This window comes from Haliotis rufescens, unplaced genomic scaffold (genome assembly GCF_023055435.1).
Source record: "Haliotis rufescens isolate VD_foot unplaced genomic scaffold, xgHalRufe1.0.p SCAF_9, whole genome shotgun sequence".
Classification (NCBI taxonomy): Eukaryota; Metazoa; Mollusca; class Gastropoda; order Lepetellida; family Haliotidae; genus Haliotis; species Haliotis rufescens.
This window is the reverse complement of record NW_025964383.1, coordinates 47009712-47035988: the sequence shown is the minus strand read 5'-3', so window position 1 is coordinate 47035988 and position 26277 is coordinate 47009712. Positions and strand designations below refer to the sequence as shown.

Here is a 26277-nt window from a genome sequence, read left to right as displayed (position 1 = left end):
TCCTATAAAAATGGCCAAAGAAACCATGTATTTGGGTATTACCTTTGATCATATCTTATCTTTTATACCTCATGTAAAAATCAAAAGGCTAAATGTTTGAAAGCACTTGATATCAAATGCAAAATGGGGTGGAGACCAACAAACTCTGTGACATCTATTTAGAACATTCATTCGATCTAAACTGGATTACGGTTGTTTCATATATGGTTCAGCCCGACTATCATACATTAAAGAGCTTGACACCATTCACCATCAATGTCTTAGATTGTGTCTGGGTGCATTTCGAACTTCCCCTGTTGCAAGTTTATATGTTGAAGCTAATGAACTTTGTCTGGATATCAGAAGAATAAAACTGGCACTCCAATACGATACTAAACTTCATTCCAATCCACCAAATCCAGCTTTTAACATCGTTTTTAATCCTCCTTATCAGACTTTGTATGATAAGAAACCAAACTTAATTCCTCCACTTTGTACCCGTGTTCAACAGCACAAAACAGATGCGGATCTAAACATTTTTTTTTAACCTTGTCTGGATATCAGAAGAATAAAACTGGCACTCCAATACGTTACTAAACTTCATTCCAATCCACCAAATCCAGCTTTTAACATCGTTTTTAATCCTCCTTATCAGACTTTGTATGATAAGAAACCAAGCTTAATTCCTCCACTTTGTACTCGTGTTCAACAGCACATAACAGATGCGGATCTAAACATTTTTTTCATTTGCAACTTTTAAACTACCGGAAGTGCTACGGTGGCAGTCAATACAGCTTACTGTCAATTTTGAGTTAACGAACTTAAAAAAAAGCAGATACAAACTCCTTATCTTAGCAGGGGCGGTTGGGTAGCCTACTGGTTAAAGCGGTTGCTCCTCAGGCCGCAGACCCGTGTTCGATTCCCGACATGGGTATAATGTGTGAAGCTCATTTCTGGTGTTCCCCGTCCTGATGTGGCTGGAATTTGCTAAAAGCGGCATAAAACCAAACTCAGTCACTCACCTTATCTTACCAACAAACCTTCCTAGAACTTAGACATCTCCCGTTGGAAGCGGTTGTTGTTATCATGGCTCCCACAAACATCAGAGAAAAGGATTTGAAAAGAAGGTCAATAAGTGACAAAATCCTACTCAGTAAGCATGGGTGTTCCGATAAATATATGGAGAGTCCGGATCGGATGTTTTCAGCAGCCAAGGGGTCACGAACGGACTGAAAAAATGCAACCGTATCGATCAACATCGCAATGGACGCCAGGAACAGAAATGGCATATCGGATACTACTTTGTACAGTGTTATTACTGTCGATCTACACTTCAGGTATGATGATTGCAAACAACGCAAGCTACGTGTGTTCTTATCTGAGTATGTTCGACACCAGAATAAACTTTCATATATGTGAGTACAATCACAACCCTTTATTTACATTTGAAAAAACAGACTACTCTCGAGAGTATTAAATAAAGACCTAGAAGACATGAACTTAGCAATTATTCAGCAAAAAAAAGATTCGGAGGATAAACAAACAAACGAGATCAGTTCGATGAGGAACGACATTCAGTTGTTACGAGGTGACGTCACAGATCTTGAAAAACAACTCAATGAGATCAAAGAAAAACATAACATGATGAGGTTGGATATTGATGCTGTCAATGATAATGTTGATAAGATCCATAATGGTTTTGATGCCATTGATTCACGCAGAGAGGATATTGAGAGGCGTAGCAGAAGGAACAACATTATTATCTATGGTATCCCAGAGAGCGCAAACGAATCTTATTCTGTTTGCAAAAATAAAACTCTGAATGTTCTGAACTCTGCCAGAACTGATGACAATGAACTATTAACTCTGATGGATATCGAGAGGGCACACAGGATAGGACGCACGACGTCCAAAAAAAACCACGCCCAGTTATTGCGAAAATGGTTCATTGGGGCGATAAAATAAAGACTGAACTTGAGAGGTTCTCTTGTTCCAAAATTTTGATATTGAGTCACGTCACGAATCACAGCACCTGCCTATCACAATGTCATTACGAGCGCTTCATTCAGGTGGAAAAACATCATTTGAAAACGCCTACCATAGTCATTCAATGTTTAAGTGGGATAACAGCAAAGCAGATATTTTCCAAGAACGACTGTTATCAGACACCATGCCTCCTAAGAGAAGCTATTGATTCTGTTTTTCCAAATATTGATGAAAGTGTATCGTTATTTACAGAAGCTATTACATATGCAGGGAATGTAATGAAAAGGGAAGTAACCCCTAACAGAGAAAGTAAACAGTTGTTTGACTGGGAATGTGAGTTGTAAAAGAAGCAAAGATGCACTCTTTTAAACCATTTCAGAAAATTAAAGGATAAAGACTCACTTGCTAAGTACACTGATTCGAAAAGGAAGTATAAAGCTACTTGCAGAAAAAAAGAAACAAAATTTCATGGATAGAAGCAGAGAAAAACCAGAAGAAAATATCAGCTCATCAAAACAGTTTTGGACGACCTTGAAAAACATCAGCAAAAAGAAGGAAGCTAAAAGTAACATAGAAATGCATGAGTAGTTTTATTACTTCAAAAATCTTTTCAGCGATGATGATTCAACAAATAACTTCCAGTTGAACTCTTTTGATAATGATGAAACCAATTTTGCAACGGAAATATTAGATTCCCCAATCTCAAAAGAAGAAATTAAATCTGCTATTCAAAATCTGAAAAACTTGAAAAGTTCGGGATTTGATAAACTTATAACAGAATTCTTTAAATACTCTCTTGATAATACCCTGTCGTATTTGGAAATATTTATTCAATACAATAATTGATACCTCTTACTTTCCAAAAGGTTGGACACTTGGAACTATCGTTCCAATTCACAAAAAAGGCTCAGTGACTGATGTTGAAAATTATAGGGAGATATTCAGTAAGGTATTTCTTAGCATTATTAATAAACGCTTGGTATTGTGGTCGGAAGCACTTGATAAGATTGAGGAAGAGCTGGCAGGTTTTCGACAAGGTTACTCAACCACTGATAATATGTTTATTCTCCAGGCTCTTATAGATAGGTATATTCAACGTAAACGTGGAAAATTGTATGCTATATTTGTAGATTTTTTCGAAAGCATTCGATTAAGTCTGTAGAGATCAGTTATGGTATCTATTTAATTCACATGGTGTCAGTAATAAAATTGGTAAATTGTTATGTGGTATTTATAAGGAAGTTAAATCATGTGTTAAACAAAACGGCATGTATTCAGATTCTTTTATATGTCATACTGGTGTACGCTAAGGATGTGTGTTAAGCCCTTTTTTGTTCTGTTTTTTTATTAATGAGCTTGCAGCCCAAATCAAAAGAAGTTATGATGATGGTATACAATTACATCCTGAACTTATAAAAATATTTATGTTACTATTTGCAGATGATATAATCATGTTCTCGAGTACTGTAAAAGGATAAATCAGTTAGAATTGTACTGTGATACGTGGAAACTTAATGTTAATCTAGATAAGACAAAAATTGTTGTAGTTAGCAAAGGAAATACGCTGTCAAAAAAACGAAAAGTGGTACTTTCGGGGACAATTACTCCAAACTGAAACCTCATATAAATATCTTGGTGTAATATTTTCAAGTAAATTATCATGGAACCGAAATATATGTTATGCAGCAATCCAAGCTAAAAAGATGCTATTGGGCATTTTACAAACGTTTGAACATTTTAGCGAGTGTGCTAATAAATCTTTCTTCAAAATCTTTGACACAAAAATAGCTCCTATTCTTTCCTATGGTTCAGAAATATTGGGGTTTCAGAGGCTAAAGAAATTGAATCCGTACATTTATACGCATGCAAAAGATTTCTTGTTGTTAAACATAGTACGCCTAACGTAATGGTTTATGGTGAATGTGGTCGCATGCCCTTGTATATATATCACTACTTACAAAGCATAAGATACTGGTTAAAATTACTCAAAATGCCAGTAAGTAGATTGCCGAAAAAATGTTATAATATGATGCTATGTATGAAAAGAATGGAGATCAAAATTGGGCATACAATGTTAACTGTCTACTGTATAAATGTGGGTATGGTTACATCTGGGAAAACCAATGTTTCTTAGAGAATCATGCCATGTTCATATCGAAAATAAGGCAGACGCTTTTTGACATGTACTTTCAAACATGGAGATCTACTGTAGATGTTTCTAGCAAATGCGAATATTATAGATATTTAAAAATGCAAATATGCGCAGAAAAATATTTAATTGATGTAAATATAAGAAAATGCAGAATATCATTAATACAATTAGGTGCAGCTCACACAGGTTAATGGTTGAAGTTGGCAGTCACAACAAAATACCCAAATGTTTAAGATTATGTAAACAATGTTCTTTAAATGTTGTCGAAGATGAATTTCATTTTCTACTTGTATGTTTTAAATATGATAATTTAAGGAAAAAATACATTGAACAGAAATACTATGTACATCCAAATAAATACAAGTGTATCTCTTTAATTTCACATGTGAGCAAAACGGCTATACAAAATCTCTCTCTCTTTATATATCATGCTATGTTATTAAGAAATGAATCCTTGTAACATTCCTAACCGCTTCCACATTGTCATGTATTCTGTACTATGGGCCTGTGGCCTTACAGTTATGTATGAATAAACTGATTGATTGATTGATTACCACTACTACTACTACACCACTGTCACCACGACCACCACCACCACCACAGCCACTACTACTACACCACTGTCACCACGACCACCACCACCACAGCCACTACTACACCACTGTCACCACGACCACCACCACCACTACTACTACTACACCACTGTCACCACGACCATGCCACCACCACCACTACCACTACTACACCACTGTCACCACGACCATCACCACCACTACTACTACTACTACACCATTGTCACCACGACCACCACCACCACAGCCACTACTACACCACTGTCACCACGACCATGCCACCACCACCACTACCACTACTACACCACTGTCACCACGACCATCACCACCACTACTACTACTACTACTACACCATTGTCACCTCGACAATTACCACCACCACTACCACTACTACTACACCACTGTCACCACTACAACTGCCATTACATCACTGTCACCACGACCATCACCACCACCACCACAACTACACAAGCCTTGCTCCTTTCGTAGGACATCAGCCAGACAATGGAAATCAAAATCGTCTAAAAACATCCCACTCACAATCTTTTATCAATGATATTATTATCAGTTGATCATTCTTGATCCTTATCCTTGTTTCACCGTCCATTGTAAAATTCAGTCACCACCACCACCACCACTACTACTACTACACCACTGTCACGACGACCAACATCACCACCACTACCACTACACCACTGTCATCACGACCATCACCACCACCACCACCCCTACTACTACACCATTGTCACCATAACCGTCTTCACTACTTCTACACCACTGTCACCACTACTACTGCAACTACGGCACTGTCCCCACGACCAACACCTATGCTGCTACGACTACTCCACTGTCACTACGACAATCACCATCACCACTACTTATACATCACTGTCACCATGACCACCACCACTACTACTACTACACAACTGTTACCACGACAATCACCACCACACCACTACTTATACACCACTGTCACCATGACCACCACCACTACTACTACTACACCACTGTTACCACGACCATCACCACAACTGTCACCACGACCATCAACATCACCACCACCACTACTACTACTACTACTGCAACTATTACTACTACTTCAACCAGTACCATCACTACCACTGCATCTTCTACCTCTTCTCCCCACCCGTGAAGATCCGGGTTGGATTAGGTCTTCAGTCGTAAGAGGCGACGAATTGAATCGGTCTTTTAGGCTCAGTTGACTTGCTAGATGCATGTCATCGTATCCCAACTGAATGGATCGATGTTCATGATGTCAAAACTTGAGACAGAGATTTTTGTCTTTCAGTTACACGTGTATTATGTACCGTTTGACAACTGCAACTGTTTTACACACCAAGATTCAACTGTAAGTAATTATGTAGATCTAGTCCGTTAGCACTAGGCACGTTGAGTTTCATGGGTCCGAGTTCAATAGTTTAATTAGCAACTTTGTTGCAAATTATTATAGGTATTGGCCGTAGTCTGCCGGTTGGCTATTGGGGTGTCATGCATATTCATTAATTGTCGTTTTATTCCTGTTAAATATGATACATTGGTGGTTATTCATCTGTCAATGTGATATATTGGATATATTTCATCAGCAGAGATTCAGACAGGCATGACGGGCGGGCATTTATACATGACCAGGGTATATGCAGATTGCCGTGTTTCGGAATGTTGGGGTATGGCAATATTCATGTATTGACATCTGTGGTATACGTGGTTATATACCTGTCCATACAGGGCAACAGAGAGACGGTCATATCACTTGTGAATGCATTTTGAATGGGCGATCGCTGACAGCCTGCGTGTTAAGAAACTGGAGTTAAGTCCCTTAGTGCGTTGTCTGCTCGGCTGCCTTTCCTGTGACAATGTCTTTCAGGGTGAAAATGTATTGCATTTACTTGTGAACAGATACAATTTACAATTTGATATTATGGTATGTAACGGGTTGGGGTGGGGAACGTGGTTGTCAGGATGTTTTCTGTCCAGTCCCAACCGTCAGTTTCAAAAATATATCATTAAGACGGATTTAAAAGAAAACTATTACAATTAATAAATGTCAATTGAAACCTTTACTTGTTGTTATTATTTATGGCAGTTACGATGTCAATACATATATGAACTAACTGCAAGTCGTACTTTATTTTAACGCTAGTTGGGTTTGACAGTTAGATCTAAATAATTCATTTCTATAAATTCTACCTTTTGTTTATTTAATCTACTTGAAAAGAAATTTGGTCGACTGGTGATTATTGTGGGTAAATTGATATATTTAGGAACGTAGTGGGTGGGTTAGTTTAAGGGGAGTTGAACGGGTGGGTAGTACCTATCTTTGTAGTCCTTGTTGTAGCAGATTATGTCCACGCGGGGGTGTGGCTGGGAAGGCGTGACGATGTCACGCTCCTTGCATGCTCTGCTATGGGAAGCAATGATTGGGAGAGAAAGGAACGTAAGGAGCGTGTTCATTGGTTGTATCCGTTCTCCTGGTCACATGGTCCGCGTGTTGGCTTTATAAGCCTATCCGTGGTAGAGAACCGCCAGTCGTCGTGCACCAAAATCTGGTGAGGTACAGTCGACTCATGCGCCCGGAATCAGGACCATTTATAATGTATTACACTGTTTTAAATAGGTTCGTTTGGAGACGTTTTACATTCGGGAGTTAAGTAAGTGGGGTAGCTAAAAGAACAAGTTCAAGAAAGAGGGTTGAATTGTGTAACGTAGGTAGGGAAGGGGGAAAATATGTAGGTAATAATTAAGTGGAGGAAGATTTTGCCCCCTGTTGTTGTTGTTTTATTAAACTTTAAATCAAACTTCACTCCTTGTGCTATAATTTATCTATAATTAAAATTGGTAACTAGGTCAGGAGCCTCTTAGATCATTAAGACAAAAGAATACTGCCCAGCGAGAAGAGAACACAACGCAAAGCACCGCAGTAAAACATCAGACCTTTTGTCAACTTTTTGTATAGGTCTACTGTCACTGGGCGCCTTTTACGGCTTGGTGCCGAGACCAGTATCGGGTTGTATTTTTCAATTTCTAGTTATAGTCTGTTTCTGAAAACTAAATTAAAATTCAAGTGAAAATATGACTGAAGGTTTAGGCTTCAATTGGTCAGTTTTGTTCCAGACTGACGATGAACATTTTCTTGGTAGTGCCAGTGCTAATCCGCAGGAACCACTTATCAATTTGACAAGTGAGTTACCACCACCTCAGCAAAATATGTGTTCAAAATTTGCACCCTACACACTTCTGCCTTTTGCAGGAGATGCTGTTGGTTTAAGGAGTAGACAGGCTGGCGGGGATACATATTTGGGGGAGGCCCAAAACAGTCTATGTCTGATTTAGTGGGAGAATTTCAGGATGTTTTCGTCAGTGAAGATGGTTTGTGTCATGATGTGTAGGCTCACTAACGCTCCAGCTTCTTTCAAGAGATTAATGGACAGGGTACTGGGAAAATTAAAATGGAAAAAGTGTCTATGTTACCTGGACAATGTGATCATTTTTGGGTCAGATTTTCAGTCTGCTTTAAAAAATCTTAGGTTGGTTTCATTCAGTTTCGACAACCTAATTTAAAACTCAAACCTATAAGTTGTACGCTCTTTCAACCTGAAGTTGTTTTTCTAGGACACATAGTCTCAGCAAATGGCCTTAGATGTGGTCCAGAAAAGGTAGAAGCTTCCAAGGTCTGGCCTAGACCGGAAACCCGGTCAGATGTATCGCAGTTTCTTAGGTCTTATACATACAATATACATAGATTTTACACACATGTATGCAATAATAAATAATCATGGCTTGAACAGCTATAAAAGAACGTCAGCCATGCTTCCAACTGCAAATAAGGGGTAAGTAACGTCTGCATGAGATATGTTGTAACATCACTTTTCTATATTCTAGATACACCCTAGGAATCACCATCCATCATCAGCTTTCTTAGTCAGAACTAGAGTGAATCCCATACCAATCAACCATATCCACTAAATAGTTTAGAAAGCTTACATTAAGCCTGAATTTTAAATCCTTACCAAGTAAAAGATATGTTGCATTAAATTGTTGCATTAAACTTTCGTACCAGAACATTCCCCAGATAACATTTTGATCTGTTGCCTCTACAACGCAACCAGAATAGTCATATCTTCATGAAACTAAAATATAAAAGAGATCAGATAATATCATGTGTAGGGAAACAAGTGAAATATAATTGTTTTCAGATTCATTTGGAATAACAGTACACTAACAGTATGTGAGAATGTTGAAAATATGGTGTCAAATGTTCTTAATGTGAAAAATAAAACTAGTCTGTGAGAAAATGACATCACAAGTCAGTATCTCATGTGTCCGCCATGTGCATAGATACTGCCTTGCAACGTCGATACATGGAATGGATGAGGCGGTCGAGGAAGGCCATAGGCAGTTGAGCCAACTCTCTGAGGAACGCCTGGCGCAGTTCAGCTGCAGTTGTCGGTCTTGGACAGACGTCATTCAGCCGTCTTTGAATCTCGCCACACAGGACCTTTAGTCTTCCACTACGTGGTCTGTCATCTGTAGTGTTGGTGGTCTGGTACCGTTGCTGGAGCCTGTATATGTTTCTTACAAGGACTTGAAATGCCTTTTCTACTTGCCGGGCGGTTTGTCCAGCTTGCAATCGTCCAAGGGCTTGGTGTCGCTGATTTCTTGTCAATCTTGGAATATTGTGGCAACTCAATCACGAATGAATGTTATCCGATCAGGGTGGATTTTTATAGGGCAAGAAATGGGGGAACGTCTGTGAATTTCAATTTGCATGGAACGCACGTGCATCGGGTTACCATGGCCGTTGCCGTGATGCATTTGGGCGATTGGTTTTATTGTCATCTGCATTGTTTTTTATCATCAAATTTCATTTTTACGGACAAGGGAATGTTAGGTTTTCGAAACTTTGACAAAAATGATCTAGAAATGTAAATGACAACTTTTCATGCAGTGTAACTTGGGGTGACGTTCTTTTGCGGTTCAGTATATATATTACGTCAGTATATATATTACGTCAGAAGGTTAGTGATGTGTCATTCGGGCAGTGGCAACAGTCAATATAGTTCCAACTGAAACCTGTTTCTTATACAGCTGAATAACTACATATAGGCAGAACAACACTGCTTCACAAATTGTTTCTACTTGCCTTTCGCGGCAATCCATCGGTCTGTCTGCTAGGGTAACTGCCCTTTTTCAAAAGGAAGCTACTCTAACCCTAGTCTATGTGACGTTACGTTTGTTTACCTTGTCATGACATTAAGACGTGCGGTCAGGTGTACACACAGTGACAAAATGAAACAAGGTAACAATTCGGACATATTTTGGCCAAATCCAACTGTTTTAATGTGGGGAAAAGGTTCCAATCCACAGAGGCCCTGCCTACAAGCAGAGCTCTGGAAAATTGGAAACTTATCCCGCTTGGCTCGTGTCCTCGAGCTATATTGTTTCGCAATTTATATCTCCAAAGTTACCAAAACTTGTAAAATGCCTTGGCTACGTCGCAGTTAGACACTGTTTTTCAGTGTATTAAGATATTCTTTTGATAATGTTAGCAATAATCGCAGTCGTTTCTCCAGATGACCGATGGTTAATTCTGACTCAATCGCTGAATGACAAGGGCGACGCCATGCTTGTTTGTAAACACAAAAGTAGGTCCCAACTTGACCTTTGGCATTTGCATCTCTTTCCGCATATGACCAAAACGGATATCGTTTTCATCCGTTGGCTTTATCCTGCCGAGAAACCTACCCATAACTAGTATTTATATACACCATCAAGCAACTACCCATGCAGTTATCGTGACCTTTAGAATTGTATTTATCTGTGAAATCACGAAATCAATATTTTGAAATTTATCAGATCCGTGAAGATATGGGTTACAATAGGTCTTCAGCAACCAATGCTGATAGAAATCGACAATGCTGGTCGTAAGAGGCAACTAACGGTATCGGGTGGTTAGGCTTGCTGACTTGGTTGATGCATGTCATCAAATCTCAGTTCAGTGGATCAATGCTCATGATGTCAATCACTGGATGTGGGGTCCAGACTCGATTATTTACAGACCACCGTCATATAACTGGAATATATATTACCGAGTGCGGCGGAAAACAACAAATAAACAAACAAACAAACCAAGCATACGAGTCTTTCCAGACCAGCAAAATTGAAAAAGAATGGCCAAAAAGTCTATCTTAAGCTTTAGATAAGTGGATGCTTCGCTATCGTTCAATAATGGTCAACTAGCCACTTCCCTGCCACTGATGTATGCATTTGAGGTAGAAACAACAGTGACCAGTGAAAGTGCCTCAAGTGTTTCATATATAGACCTGTGAGTGACAGAAACATGCCCACAGAAGAAGGCATTATTTAAATTTTCGCTTTTGCTCAAGTAATATTCGATCGACTCCAGACTTCGTTGTTTACATTTCAAAATGTTTGCGGTACAAACATGAAACATGCAGAGCGTCATACGACGATTGCTCAACTTGTTTCATCAGGGTTACAGCACTGAAGGCCTCAGTGACATGTTTTATGATAGGCATGTGGCACAGCAAAATGTCTGATTCCCGGCTTTGATTTGTACTATATGTCACCTTGTTGTTTTAGTAGCATGTTTTGTGATAGGCATGTGGAGGACATTTCGCAACGTAATGTATCAGACACAACAAAATGTCTGATTCCTCATTTTGACCTGTACTTTATGGCACAATGCTATTTGAGGTGGAAAATTGACTTGCCTTTGCATGTGTTTGTAATGAATGCCACTGACGAGGCAGGATATACTCACGTTTTCGGGAACACCTGGTGTAATCACCACTTGATAGTGATTAGTAAACACATCCTTTTGATATAGTCGGAATCATACAATGTATTTTGCTTTAAGTAAATATTCACTATGATTATTGAAAAAGTTTCCAAGCTTTTATGCATGTGATAGCCATATGCATGTTGAGCACCAAATATTACTGAGTCAATGAGCTCATCTTTTACAAGCCCATTCAAAATAGTTGCGTTCATAACCTCGACAGCTTATTCAGCAGACAGATCGTAACACGTTCGTTAGGTGGGTACTGTGCTACATAAAGACGTTATAGTCGATGGTCTGACATGAAACATTAATTAGATCTGGTGTGCTAGTTCTTGATACATCAATATTGATGTTAACAATAGCATATAGGGCAAAGGTAAAGGAGTTACGTTACACAAAGCAATATAACACAATCAGTTTCTGTTCTCCTGCGGTGTAAATAGAGAATCTCACCCAAGTGTCTTTTGATATCAAATATGTCAACACGAGTTGATAAAAGTGGGAAAACTCTGAGGCTTGCCGAGGATTTTTTTCCACTTTTATCAACGAGTTTTGATATATTTGAAATCAAAAGACACGAGGGTGAGATTTTATTTATCATCCAACATCATTCTTCATACTTTTTTCAGTTTGTAGACAGTAATAAGCAGTGTCTTAAGTGTGAAAAGTACTGCTAACAGCTTCAGTAGCAGAGCCAATAGTGAAGTCATTTGATCGTGACGTCATGGTAACCAATGACGTCACAATGGTCTGCAAAGCATGGCGATGCAATTTCATTGCAGCGATATCTACAGTATAGATATCACTTGATCTCAACCAAGCGATATCTCCTGTGGGAGCCAGTTTTGGATGATAAATAGAGGTTATTACGCGAGTGTGTTTGGGGATTGTAAATATCCCGCATTAGGAATAAACATTGTATTTAGCGAGCCTTGGCGAGCTAAATACATAGTGTTTATTCCTAATACAGGATATTTACCATCCCCAAACACACAAGCGTGATAACCTCTTTATCATATAATGTCATTCTTTAATTCTGTGCTTGAAAATAGCTCTCCCTCTCTCACAAACATTACCGAAACATTGTTTTCCTGGAATGCGCGCATTAATATTTATTACGTCACAGGATAAGTGATGTGTCAGTCGGACTGTGACAGTAGCCAATATAGCTCCAACTAAAATCTGTTTCTTATACAGTGGCGAAGCAACATATACGCAAAACAACAATGTTTTTACTTGCATTTCGCGGCAAACCATCGGTCTGTTCAATAGAGTAACTGCCCTTTGTCAAAGGGAAGCTACTCTAACCCTTGTCTATGAGACGTCACGGCCACGTTCAGACGTTGTTGACAGTCGGTCTGTCCTGTCATAACGTCAAGTACAGTCAGATGCACACAGAGCGACAAAACGAAACAAGGTAACCATTTAAACATATTTCGGCCAAATCCAACTATTTTAAATGTGGAAAAGGTTTCAAGTGGCAGAGGTCGACAAGCACAGATATGGCTACTGATCCCGCTTGGCTGGGCCTAGAGCCCTCGCAAAATAGTTTCGAAATTTATATCTCAAAAGTTGCCAAAAGTTATAAAATGCCTTAGCTACATCACAGTTAGACACTGATTTTCAGTATGTTAGACTGTTCTTTTGACTCGGTCGCCGAATGACAAGGGCGACGCCATGTTTGTTTGTAAACACTGAAAGTAGTCCATACTTGACCTTTGATATTTGCATCTCTATCCGCATATGACCCCAATGGATATCGTTTTTATCCGTTGGCTTTATCCTGCCGAAAAACCTACCCATTATATGATAAAAAGAGATTACTACACAAGGGTCTGTCAGATACCATTGATCTTACAATGAGTTGTTTCAAAACGTATTTAACGAGCGAAAGCGAGTTAGATACGCTTTGTAACAACGAGTTGTAAGATCAATGGTATCTGACAGGCACGAGTGCAGTAATCTGTTTTATTACACACCCTAAAACCGCACCTTTTTAGCATCAAACCGATGCATTTTGTCTATTCTCATGATTGCAGTAGCGCATTAATACAAAACACCATTGTCATAAGTGACGTCATCCTATGTGCTGCTTACTACTCATAAATAATGTGACCCTACACAAAAAGGTTTCCGTCATATCTGTGGATTATCAAGGCGATGATAAAAATGCAAACTAGACAAAAACAAAGAACACACTGGGTGCCAAGTTGAAAGTTTACACCTCAAAGAAATGACCAAATATGTACAACAATGTTCACTTCCGTATGACATCACTACCGGTGACCGACTTTTACAAAATGGCGTGTTCACTGGCAACAGTAAGCGGGATTTCCAGAGGAGGATTTTCGTTGATTGAGGGATCGAACGCACATAAATGTGTTGCGTAAGTAATCAGAGACATTCTGACAATCTGCGTACTGTTATTTGTTTACCATGTTTTCCAATGTAACAAAAAGAATTAGTCAGAAATGCAGATAACTACCGTCATCGTTGTGCGTGATTTAGCGTCAGTCATGGCGCCACACAGGACGGAACTTTTACGGCTTCTGTTAAATTTACCACATCCTTGTAATGTATATATGTGTAATTCCATAATAAGTGCAACGATACTCTTCCCATGAATATTTTCAAACGCGTGATCGAGCCAATGTAAGACGGAAGTACCTAAAAAATGCTACACAGTGTAAAATCTGAATTTTGCTTTGTTTACATTTCAGCAAGTAGTTTTCCGAGCACAGTTTTCGTTTCCATACCTAATGTATTTCTCATGATTTCACCTCGATAATTTGCATTGGTGACAAAGACCATTTATCCATTGTTTCGAAAATGTATGAGGAATTCATGGATGCATGTATAGCAGCTGAGTTTGAAATATACCTGATCGAATAGGCGTCTCATAACCGGCATTTTGTAAACACAATCCAATATGGTGGAAGGTACACTTCGGCGTTCGTGTACGCGTATTTTCCCAAACATTCTAAGCGATTCTCGGCTTATCAGCGACGTTTCAGAATTATCGTTAGTGATTTGATACCCGTGATGCTATTTTTCTACTTCAGTTATTCGAGTAAATATCCGATATTTAGATTCCTAAACACACAGTAAATATTTTGCGAGATTTACAATGTACCTAATTTCCAGAAGTCACTTTCAGTAATTTTGAATTGCCTAAAATGACAGTAAATGATAAACAGAAGGGGGAATTCAAAACTGTGAAGTGTATTAGTCTGCGTGATGTATTTTGAATTTTATTCAACTTCGAAGTGAGTGTTGAAGAGGAGGGACATATGTGTCGCTGTGGCATCCAGGGGGTTTACACTCTGAAAAAAACGATAATGTTGACATAACAACAGATAATGTAACTGAATGATTAAAGACGGGGACGAGTTTGTTTATTTTTATTATTGATTACACGGTCCTGTTGTTCAATACAGACGTAGGTGAACATTCGACTGAAGCATGAGCAACTTATGAATGACTTACACTCAGGAAAGTAGTCCGTCATCATTTGACCCCAGGTCATCACCATGGAGTAGCTATTCAGGGGCCTGGAATTCGATCTCACACACATGTTTGATACCAGTTTTCTCAAATGGGTTTCTGACCCACAGGTGTGTAAGAAAGAAACTATGAACCGTGACATCGAGGCTGAACACCAGATCCATTGTGGCGTGTTGAACAACTATCACAGGTTGTTCGCGGTCAATTCCGTCCCGGAATCCCAAGAGGGGAACGAAAGGGCGTCCTACATGTGGTTGTAAGTCGTGGCAACAAATGGCACATAAACCTGAAGCTGTACCTTCATGTTTTAGGGATGAGCTTGTTTGTTTTACCGGTGTTCATTCAGTTGTGTTTATTGATTCATCTAACAATAACACAATTCGCATAGGGTAAACAGACACATTACCCTACTCCCTTGACGACTTGACTCGTTCGTGTTGTAGTGTCATTCTTTGCAATTCATTGTAGGTATTAACATATTGTCATGACGCCAAAGAGATATACAATTAGATACAAAACCATTCCCGCTGTACTCAGATGGTGTTTATACCATAATTGTGGCACGATTAGATGGACAACTGAGATATGTATCGATTGTTTTGGTATTGAATGTTTTTTAAAAATGGTTGGACAGGTTAATTCATTGTGAACCACGGTGTTTACAAACAGAATGTTATTTATAATTGTGGGCTTATTATGCTCTTGCTTGTGTCTGTCAAGACAACACGTGTGCACAGATGTGAACAGATTCCCCCAACTGAACAACAACTACACGGTGGTTGGTCTGCCTTTAGAGACTATTACTGTGGGAGGCATGTTGGGCTGTGTGCGAGAATGTCAAATGATGGCAACATGCAAAGCTTTCACTTACAAGAAGACAAGGAACTGCAGTATGTACGCCCAGTTTGAGTTTTCTTCACCAAACAACGTTGACGTCAGTGATGTTACCTCCATTATCAGCGACTGGAACACTGTGCAGGTATGTCATGTTAAGATGACGTGTTTGTCAATTCACCAAGATGTTGTCCGGAACCTCAAATTGTCCTGTTTTCTTCACTATTCCTTAAACAAAGGTAATGATTTTAGTGACAGGAAGTGGCCAATTGTGTGTTTCTCATTAGAATGATTTTGTTAATTTTGGTGCTTCCATCTCTGATGCGTACTCATGTCATAATACTTGTAGTTGTTCAGTTGATTAAGTCCTCCTGTAGATTTTATTGTATTTTGAGATTCCTTTGGTCGACATCGTTTTTGCTGCGACTCTAGATATCATGCTGATGTCACGGTTTCTCTGCCAAATTATGTTTCCAGTCGATGCTATCCTGCTAACGGCATACTTCTTTGCCAGAATTGCCCTTCTGTGAATACATCTATTTACCAAAGCAATCTTTCTGCTGGAATGTTTTGACCACCAACGTACTTAACAAGCAGATTTGTGTTAAAGGGCAAGTTCACACGGAAATTAACCTATTTTTCTTGTACTTTTTCCACATTAAAAGTGTTAACCTAGAAGTGTCATAGACAAAAATATAAAAATATCACAATTAATTAACATATTTTTCGCATTAAAACGATTTATATTTTTCACATTTACCAAGTGTTCTATTTCCACAACAAAAACACCATGGCTTATGCCCCTTGCAATATGACGTCATTGGTGCCAATTGATAAACATTATGACGTCATAATGCTTTGTTAGAGCCGCTTCACGTGGTGTAGGTCTAGGTGTGTGATTCTAGCGTCTCAGATGCCAGCCAGCATAGTGTTATGCTGAGTCACCACTGCGCCGGAGTGTGTCGTAGGCCATGTTGTTTTACCGCAAACTGGTACTTGATATCTTTTGCGTTGAGAATAGACAGGGACCCAGTTGAATTGGCACCAATTACGTCATAATCTAAGGGGGATAACTCAGGCCTGTTTAGCTCGAAAAACGAAGGCCTCATAACGACAGATCATTTTCACACTATTGTGAGCTTCCTACTTTCACTGTGAAAAAAATGAGTGTATATTTTCAAACACAGATACTAATTAATTCTAAAATTGCGTTTTGTTTAGAAAAAGAAAGAAAGTGATTTTTGCGTGTACACTTCCCCTTTAAGATTGTCGGAATCATACAGTGGACAGTTTGACAGCCCAACACGATGCAGTTGAGCATGATTGGGGAAACCTCGGTACTGACGTAGTGCTTATAAATCCAGAACAAAAGCGTCTGAAAGACCATAATCATAGGATTTTGGTGAAGCGGCATTTTCGACAGCAGAGCCACGAACCATATGTCCCGCTGCCATTAGAGTCCTGCCAGCTGTGTCAGTTCATGACATGCATGGTGCACGGGTGGCCCAGTCGTCTAAGGCACGCCAGAAACGTATGATTGTGGGTTCGAATCACGGTTCGCCCCCATAATGTTTCAATGTTTGTCAGAACCATATCCGTGCTCGTGGGTTTCACCGAAGTTGTAAACGTCTGAGACCTGCATCACTTCGGGCTTTCCACCCACATTAAGCTGATACGCCGTGATATAACGCGAATACTGTTAAAAGTGGCGTTTAACCCAACTCACTCACTTACTCGCTCACTCATGACGTCCACTGGCTGTTCCATAGAGCATCTTGACCACATGCAATTAGAAAATGATACTTTACTTATACAATCCTTTTATTGAGTGCATACAGTGCATCCAAATCATGTAGCACTGACATTGCATCCCGCGACCTTCATCTCAACTCAGACGTCCTCTGACTTGACTCCAGAGTTATAACACGAAGTCGATATAGACTTCCGATCATCCCTGAAGCAACGTGAAACTACCACTATCATTCACATGTCACCTTTTGATGTCTCGTTTATGTACATATGACCCCAAAACTAAAAATATAAAATCCAAATCATGTGACCAAACAATGATAATTGAAATACTAACACGCAGACCACAAATTTGAGCCTCTGTCCAGAAATCCAAGCGCAACGGTCCGTGACAGAAACTTTTATAAGGAAGGCTGGAGAAAAGAATTACACCCTGCTTCATTATCATATACAATACCGAGACAGAGGTTGCCTTTCATTTTTGATATTATGCATATTTCAAAATGCTCACTTTATATTTATCTTCTTGCAGAACTACACAAAATATCGAGTGACGGTAACTCCAGTATTGACGCCAGGTATGTTTCCAAATGTGGGTGACTGAGTGAGTTTTGGGTTAAACGCTGCTTCGAACAGTATTTCAGTTATGTCACTGCTTGTCAGTTTGACGTCATAGTAAAGGAATGGAGGTGTTTGTACTTTTACAACTTTGATAACAAGGACAGGCATGATACCGACAAAACTCGGACCGTATTAAGGGCTAATAACGGCGTCTAAGAGATCACAGCATTATATGCCTCCTATTTCCAAGAGAACTATTACCACTCTGCATAGAATTCCACGGCAGACTGACTTTGTGTCCGTGTTTTTGTACAGAAAGACTGCCATGATCAGATTGACATGACATCTGAATTTAAGTTCTAGTTGATTTAGGAAAACAAATAAATATACCTTATCGTTCTTTGGACGAATAAGGTAAATTCCGACATGGCTTTCAGCTAAATATAATTGTAAATTCAAGATAATAGCAAGTCTTGATTGCCTGCCGAAACAGATTCCATTTGGCGTATTAGGCTAAATAGCTGTGAAAATTATATGAATGGATAATTATACTGAAATCAGTGATGACACGAGGTGTACGCGAAAAAGGTAAGCATGCCCAACCAAACAGCCATTCATACAATTTGCATAAACAAGTCATCGAACAAATTCAAACCATTAAGCCTTGCATATTCCTAATCTGCCATCAGTAAAAACGCTAGAGGAGTAAGGAGCCAACTGATTATGGCAGTAACAAATCTAAGACAGTATGATATAGAAAGGTTTTATAGCATACGCGAGGTGCACACTAATGCCTGTTTGAGGAATGTAGTCATGGTTTGTTTGTTTATATGGTGTTTAACGCTGCACTCGGCAATATTTCATCTATATGGCGGCGTATGTAAGATCATGGACCACACTCAGCAATATTCCAGTTTTATGATGGCGGTCTGTAAATAATCGAGTCTGGGCCAGACAATCCAGTTTTGACATCATGAGCATCAATTTGCGCAATTCGGATACGATGACATGCATTAACCAAGGCAGAAAGCCTGATCATCAAATCACGTGATCGTCTTTTTCGACAATCATTTGTTGTTGACCATGCCGACATGTCAATTTCAACTTTTAGTAAGTTTTCAAACAGCTTCTCGTACACTGGATCCCTCGACAGAATGTATTGCACATCAACAGGTAACGCTTTTACTCAGGTCAAGAATGCTACAAACCGAACACGGAAGAGCTGCTTCTCAACGCGACTGTTGTCAAGACAAGAGCCTTCTGTAATGGCTATCATAGTATTCTTTTAGTAAACCAGATCCTCGTTAATCCAGATAGTTTCAATTGATTTCATACCGTGAAAATACGTACCTCTGTGTACATGCCTTGACTTTTGTATTTTATATGTCACGCTTTTGCTCAGGGCAAGATTGTTACATACCGGGTACAGAACAGCTGCTTCAAGACGGGACTGTTGTCAAGACAAGATCCTTCTACAATGGCACGTCAAATGTCACCCTTTCAGGCAGAGAATGTCAGATGTGGGCTGCACACAATACCCACAATCATCACGGTAATGGCGACGACCCTACACATTTCGCGACTGGAGAAACTATGGATGAAGTAGCGAACTACTGCCGTGTTGTACTTCCTGATCCAGAGGATATACCGTGGTGCTACACAACAGATCCCAGCAAGCGCTGGGACAATTGCACCATAACTGAATGCACCTAGTTGCCATGGGACCCATGCAGCATAACTGAATGCACCTCGCAGTCCCGGGACCAATGCAACATAAATGAATGCACCCAGCACTCTCGGGACCAATGCAACATAACTGAATGCACCCAGCACTCTCGGGACCAATGCAACATAACTGAATGCACCTTGCAGTCGTGGGACCAATGCAACATCACTGAATGCACCTAGCACTCTCAGGACCAATGCAACATAACTGAATGCACCTTGCACTCTCGGGACCAATACAACATAACTAAATGCACCTTGCAGTCTCGTGACCAATGCAACATAACTGAATGCACCTTGCAGTCTCGTGACCAATGCAACATAACTGAATGCACCTTGCAGTCTCGTGACCAATGCAACATAACTGAACGCACCTTGCAGTCTCGGGACCAATGCAACATAACTGAATGCACCTTGCAGTCTCGGGACCAATGCAACATAACTGAATGCACCTTGCAGTTTCGGGACCAATGCAACATAACTGAATGCACCTTGCAGTCTCGTGACCAATGCAACATAACTGAATGCACCTTGCAGTCGTGGGACCAATGCAACATAACTGAATGCACCTTGCAGTCGTGGGACCAATGCAACATAACTGAATGCACCTTGCAGTCGTGGGACCAATGCAACATCACTGAATAAACCTAGCACTCTCGGGAGCAATGCAACATAACTGAATGCACCTTGCAGTCTCGGGACCAATGCAACATAACTGAATGCACCTTGCAGTCTCGGGACCAATGCAACATAACTGAATGCACCTAGCACTCTCGGGAGCAATGCAACATCACTGAATAAAACCTAGCACTCTCGGGAGCAATGCAACATAACTGAATGCACCTTGCAGTCTCGGGACCAATGCAACATAACTGAATGCACCTTGCAGTCCCGGGACCAATGCAACATAACTGAATGCACCTAGCACTCTCGGGACCAATGCAACATAACTGAATGCACCTAGCACTCTCGGGACCAATGCAACATAACTGAATGCACCTTGCAGTCGTGGGACCAATGCAACATAACTGAATGCACCTTGCAGGCTCGGGACCAATGCAACATAACTGAATGCACCTTGCAGTCGTGGGACCAATGCAACATAACTGAATGCAGCCTGCAGTCGTGGGACCAATGCAACATAACTGAATGCACCTTGCAGTCGTGGGACCAATGCAACATAACTGAATGCACCTTGCAGTCGTGGGACCAATGAACATAACTGATTTACCAAGATATGTGGTAGCCTGTTACGAACAGCATACACGTAGGTTGTTAACCTTGAATCCACACCAGTGATGAATAGGAAACGCCGGTTTTAACGCAGGTACGGCGTGACGTCACAGTACTTAAACAACTAGCAAGGTGTTCTGCATCAAAGGGACGGCATTCTGATTGGTTAATCATGTCCGAGACGGTGAGCTCACACTAAAAATAGAGATCAGTAGCCAGTGTATTTCAAGGTGTGTTGCAATAACCGGGAAATCCCGCGCTATAGAGAGATCAACGGTTATACATTCAAACATTGTCTAATAAGTATCAAAGTCTGTAGTATAGTATGTATGAAATTCCTTTGAAATAATGAGGAAGCAATGTTGTTAGTTCTTTTATTTTTACATTAGTTGCATAGGTAGAGGAGAATTGTTTTGTTACTGTAAACAGAGTGATGAACTAGGTCACATAACTGCCTTGTCCACTGAAGGCAATCAGCTGTGTAGACAAACCTTTGTGGAAGGCAGCCCTCTGTCTGTATCCACACACAAGTACGTTTGTCATTGAATGTAGCCCAGCTCCGTCTCTATAGTTATGAATGGCTATGTAGTTGATAAATATTTAAGCTCTATTTACATCGTGTAGGCTTCATTTCACGTGTAACCATGCCTGCTGACGGATGGAAAGCATATGTGTCTACTATTTATTTTAACCTTGCTATAGGCAAATGACATTTGAGGAAATCATTATTATTTGGGGATTCGTTACATAATACACCGGACGCTTGGACAACGAGGTCGTGTTATCGTCCGTGAGGTCGGGTCTGATTGTATCAGTGTAGGGTTTCACATCTCCATGTCCCTGAATGTCATCTCTGTAGCGCATACATATCATCATGACCTGTTGTAGGACATGGAGGTCGGTTCTTCCAACTCTACTGATCCCACCTGATCTTCAGCACTATCCAAATAAAAACCCGTGTTGACGGGTCAGTGGGATGCGAATGCATGCTCCCCGTACCCTTAGACCAGCCTCGTGAAGTAGATTACACACAAAGTAGATACGTTGACATCACTGTCATTCCTCAGGTCATTTGTGTGTGTGCTGGCAGTCACGAAGTAATGACGTCTGATCTTTCTAAAATTAGAAATAATCTCCCTGTCGACACAGCAGTAAATCTGCAAATATACGTTTGGTATAGTATAACTTTGGACTTTGGTCGCAAGGAAAATGTTTGTCTATCTACTCCCTGTTGTACCATTCCAAAATATAAGTTAAAATTAAACCCTCAGAATCAGGCTTTCTATCAACTTCCCTGCAAAACTCTCACTGCAGTCCATCGAGGTTGGTACACTTTAAAACTACTCAGCCACAATCCTTTGTCCCAGATGATGACAAAAAATTCCACAGAATCCCAAGTCAGTCGCATTTAATCAAATAATTGCATCAGGACAAACATGACATCATCAAACTCACAAATCATCAAAATCATATTGATGAGTTACGATATTGACACGTTGGCTGATAACAGATATTTTTCTTTTCTTCTGTACGGTTCGGATTCGACACTCAAGTCAAGTGTCTATCACCGTCACATCAAGTTTCAATCTCAATCTTGCAGAAAATCTTGTTCGGTTGGTTTCTGTTATGTGTTGTTGTTGTTGTTGTTGTTGTTGTTGTTTAAAAAAGCAATCATTACAACGTAATGAATTGTTGCTTTAAGAAAATAATTGTTTGCCGTCTTTCGAAGAATATTTCTTTTACGTCACGTTTGGAAAACGTACCAAGGAAACCTACCACCCCTTTCCCAGACGAGTTCAATTACCATCTCGTGCCATTCCAGATTTCTCCCTGGCATGAAAGAGGTCGATATAAAATTGGTCATGGTAGAAGGAAGACCAACCTACAGTGTTTGAAAAATGTATGACGCCAGCGCTGCTTTGAAAAGAATACTTAATTGTTTAAATGTAAGATGTGTCTGAAGATGACTCAAGAAGTACTTAACGGTACTGGTATTTGTATTGCATGATCATGGGAAACATCGCTGGTAGTTCTGAGAGTTAAGTATTTGTGTCAAAATGTTGATGAATTCGTAGTGAAACAAGTTCTTCAATCCAATGTCTTGACAGTCACTGTAACAAGAAGCATGTCATGCTTCACATGTGATGTAATGAGTCTATCGTCTGTCAGAAGATTTCACTGTCTGGGTACATCAGATTGAATGTCATGCATCGGGGAACAATATGTGGTTACATAAATACACGTTTTTCTTGGTGTCAGTACCACATGCCCGTGCTCGTGCGTTTTACACAAGTGGTAAATGTCCATGCCCAATTGGGGTTTTCGTCCCACATCAAACTGACAAGGGTTATAACGGGAATATTGTAGAAAGCGGCTCTCACTGGTACCAGGGTGTCAAACTGTTACAACACTTAAATTGCGAGACATGCTATTACAAATAGACATTCAGGTTAATGTTCCCTTGAATGTACTCTGAACAATATTCAGGCCAGTCACTGCTGCAATGATGTTCGATGTTTACCATAACAACAACGCCATTACACAATGCTTCTGGAGACCAGTGAAGATCTGGGATAGAATAAGTCTTCAACAACTCACGCTTGCTTAAAAGGTGACTACGCTCATCATAAGATGTGACTGATGGGATCGGGTGGTCAGGCTCGCTCACTTGGTTGACGCATGTCATCGTATCCCAATTATCTTGATCGATGCTCATGATGTCAATCACTCGATTGTCTGGCCCCTACTCGATTATTTACAAACCGCCGTCATATAGATGGAATATTGCTAAATGCGGCGTTAAACAACACACGAAAAAAACAATGCTTCTGGGCTCTCTGGCATATGCTCTATACCCCCTATAGACCACGAAGGTGGTCCTTTGTTGTTTCCTGCCAGACTATATGTAATGGAATCGAGATCAGACAAACCAGTGACTTTAATATTGTTGGGGCGGAGTGGACAAGCGGTCAAGACAGTCATGCCAGCAAGCGCCATGAGCTGAGATCGTATCCCGCTCGTGACCAGGTTGTTATTTAGCCTTGGGACCAAGAATGTTTACAGGTTTTTTACAGTGTTGTCACTCTCCCTAGTGTACAGCGTATTCACCATTTGCAGTCAAAAGAGCCCACTCATGCAGATGGTAGAAACACGAATATGTTCATTCACCCGAAACACAAGTGTCAAAACCTGTGGTGTCCCCCTGGGCAAGTGACTTAGTTCAAATGTGATTATGTTTACCCTGAGGGAATGGGTACCCGATGTGTAAGGTGTATGTTAAAACACTATAGTACCTGTATACTCCCCAGGGATTTGAGAATGATAACGGTAATGCTTACGGATCCACTGGTAGGGGAAACGTCCCTCAACCTCTGGAGACCCTCCCAGCCAACGTATGACATCCACCCTCCCATCTCCTGTGACCCTATCATACCAACTCATGAGCCTCGCATAACATCCTCATTGGGGCGGTGCGTTCATTCGTCACGCCTAAGTGCAGGGTTTGATTCCCGACATGGGTACATTGTGTGAAGCCCATTCCTGGTGTTCCCTCCGTGATATTGATGGATTACTAAAAGCGGTGTAAAACCATAGTCGTGCACTCATTCACTGAACAACCTCATGATACCCGAGTCTTCTGCTGTTAATATCTCTGAGAAGCAACATATGCACCGAAAGGAAAAAGAAACGTCACTACTGAAAATACTGATAAAGCTTAACAGACACTGGCAGTTACATGTTCTGTGGTCAATAAACTCATTTACCGTTCTACTGCTTCTTCTTGTTGCCTTAAAGTCCAATTATCAATTGAGTTTAAAGTGGAGTGCTTTCCCCAAACGTAGCCTACAAAAGGGACTGTCAAAAACATGATGCATGTGCATATCGTGGATGGTATGGGTATAAAAGACACCCGAAACTGTTAAGCTGGCTTTCGTTATTTCGATTTATCGGCGGCCCAAGACTCATGGTTTGGGGTGGAATCGGACTGAACCTGAGAGTGGGACCTATGGTCTTTCAGAATATTGGTCCGGGCAGGGGTAATGGCATCACAGCTTTCCGCTACATTGACATAGTCCTCAGACCCCATATCATGCCTTTTTTTGCCCGTCATCAAAACCACACCTTTCAGCAAGACAACGACCGTCCCCACACTGTCAGAGTCACCAGGGACTTCCTCCAGCAGTACAACATCCAAATCATGCCTTGGCCTGCTCTCAGTCCGGATTTGAATCCCATTGAACACTTGTGGGATGAGATCCAACGCCGACTCAACGACGTACGCCCAAGGCCGACAACTGCAGCAGAGCTGTGTGCAGCGTTCCTGAGGATATTGGCCCATATCCCAATGGCCTTCATCAACAGGCTAGTCCACGCCATGTAAAGGAGATGTGTGGCTGTTGTCAACGCCCGTCGTGGCCACGCCAGGTACTGATTTTGAACCCCCCAGGTGTGATGTCTTCTGGTGCCTCCACAAATTCACAATTCGGAAAAACATTCCCCAGACTGTTAATTTCATGTGGGTCAAACACTGACTTTCTCCGATGTCTTTACTTACATATATAAGCATTTGAAAATAAAGATATTTATATTTATACATCCACATGACGTTTCTTTTGCCTTTCAGTGTATATGGCTGCAGTCAGGTATATCCACAAACTGTCGCTAAAGTCCACATCATGCTGCCAGCCCGTCACGAAGATAAGACAGATATATTGTAGCGTACACACCAAACCGATGATAAATTCCGCAGGTTTCATAGATTATTGTAAGATTTCAACAAATTTAATAAACCCTGTATAAATATTTTATCCATTTGTTTTGTTTAACATGATTTTAATACTTTATTGCATACGTTTATCACATAAAAAGGTACGCATGTCTGCTTACAATGTGTAGACAGGTTTTAAATTGTATAGTGATGACCTATAGCGAAACGACAAATGATAATAGAATAAAGAAGTTGTCATCTTTGAAATAGCTTGCCATTAGTGCAACTTGGTTTAAACATGTCATCCATACCAATTGTGTGGATCGATGCTCATGATTCCAATCACTGGATTATTTACAGACTCGATTATTTACAGACCTCCGACATATAGCAGGAATATTGCTGAGTGTGGCGTTAAACAAAAAAACAATCAATCAATACTAATTAACAA

The 26277-nt window shown here is 40.3% G+C and overlaps 1 protein-coding gene across 2 annotated transcripts in view; it reads left to right on the top strand.

The window, feature by feature from the left end:
* The window catches only part of LOC124149979 (plasminogen-like), a 40338-nt gene extending 16589 nt beyond the window's left edge, over positions 1–23749 (top strand). The window contains exons 1-3 of one of the 2 annotated variants that reach the window (XM_046521851.2): positions 15645–15995; positions 18132–18177; positions 19563–23749. In XM_046521851.2, the coding sequence (XP_046377807.2) occupies positions 15687–15995; positions 18132–18177; positions 19563–19873 (666 nt within the window). In that variant the 5' untranslated portion in view covers positions 15645–15686 and the 3' untranslated portion in view covers positions 19874–23749. Of the gene's footprint in view, positions 1–15644; positions 15996–18131; positions 18178–19562 lie in introns of those variants that run through there. The other variant, XR_007219690.1, reaches the window with a different exon arrangement.
* Positions 23750–26277: the final 2528 nt, after the last annotated feature.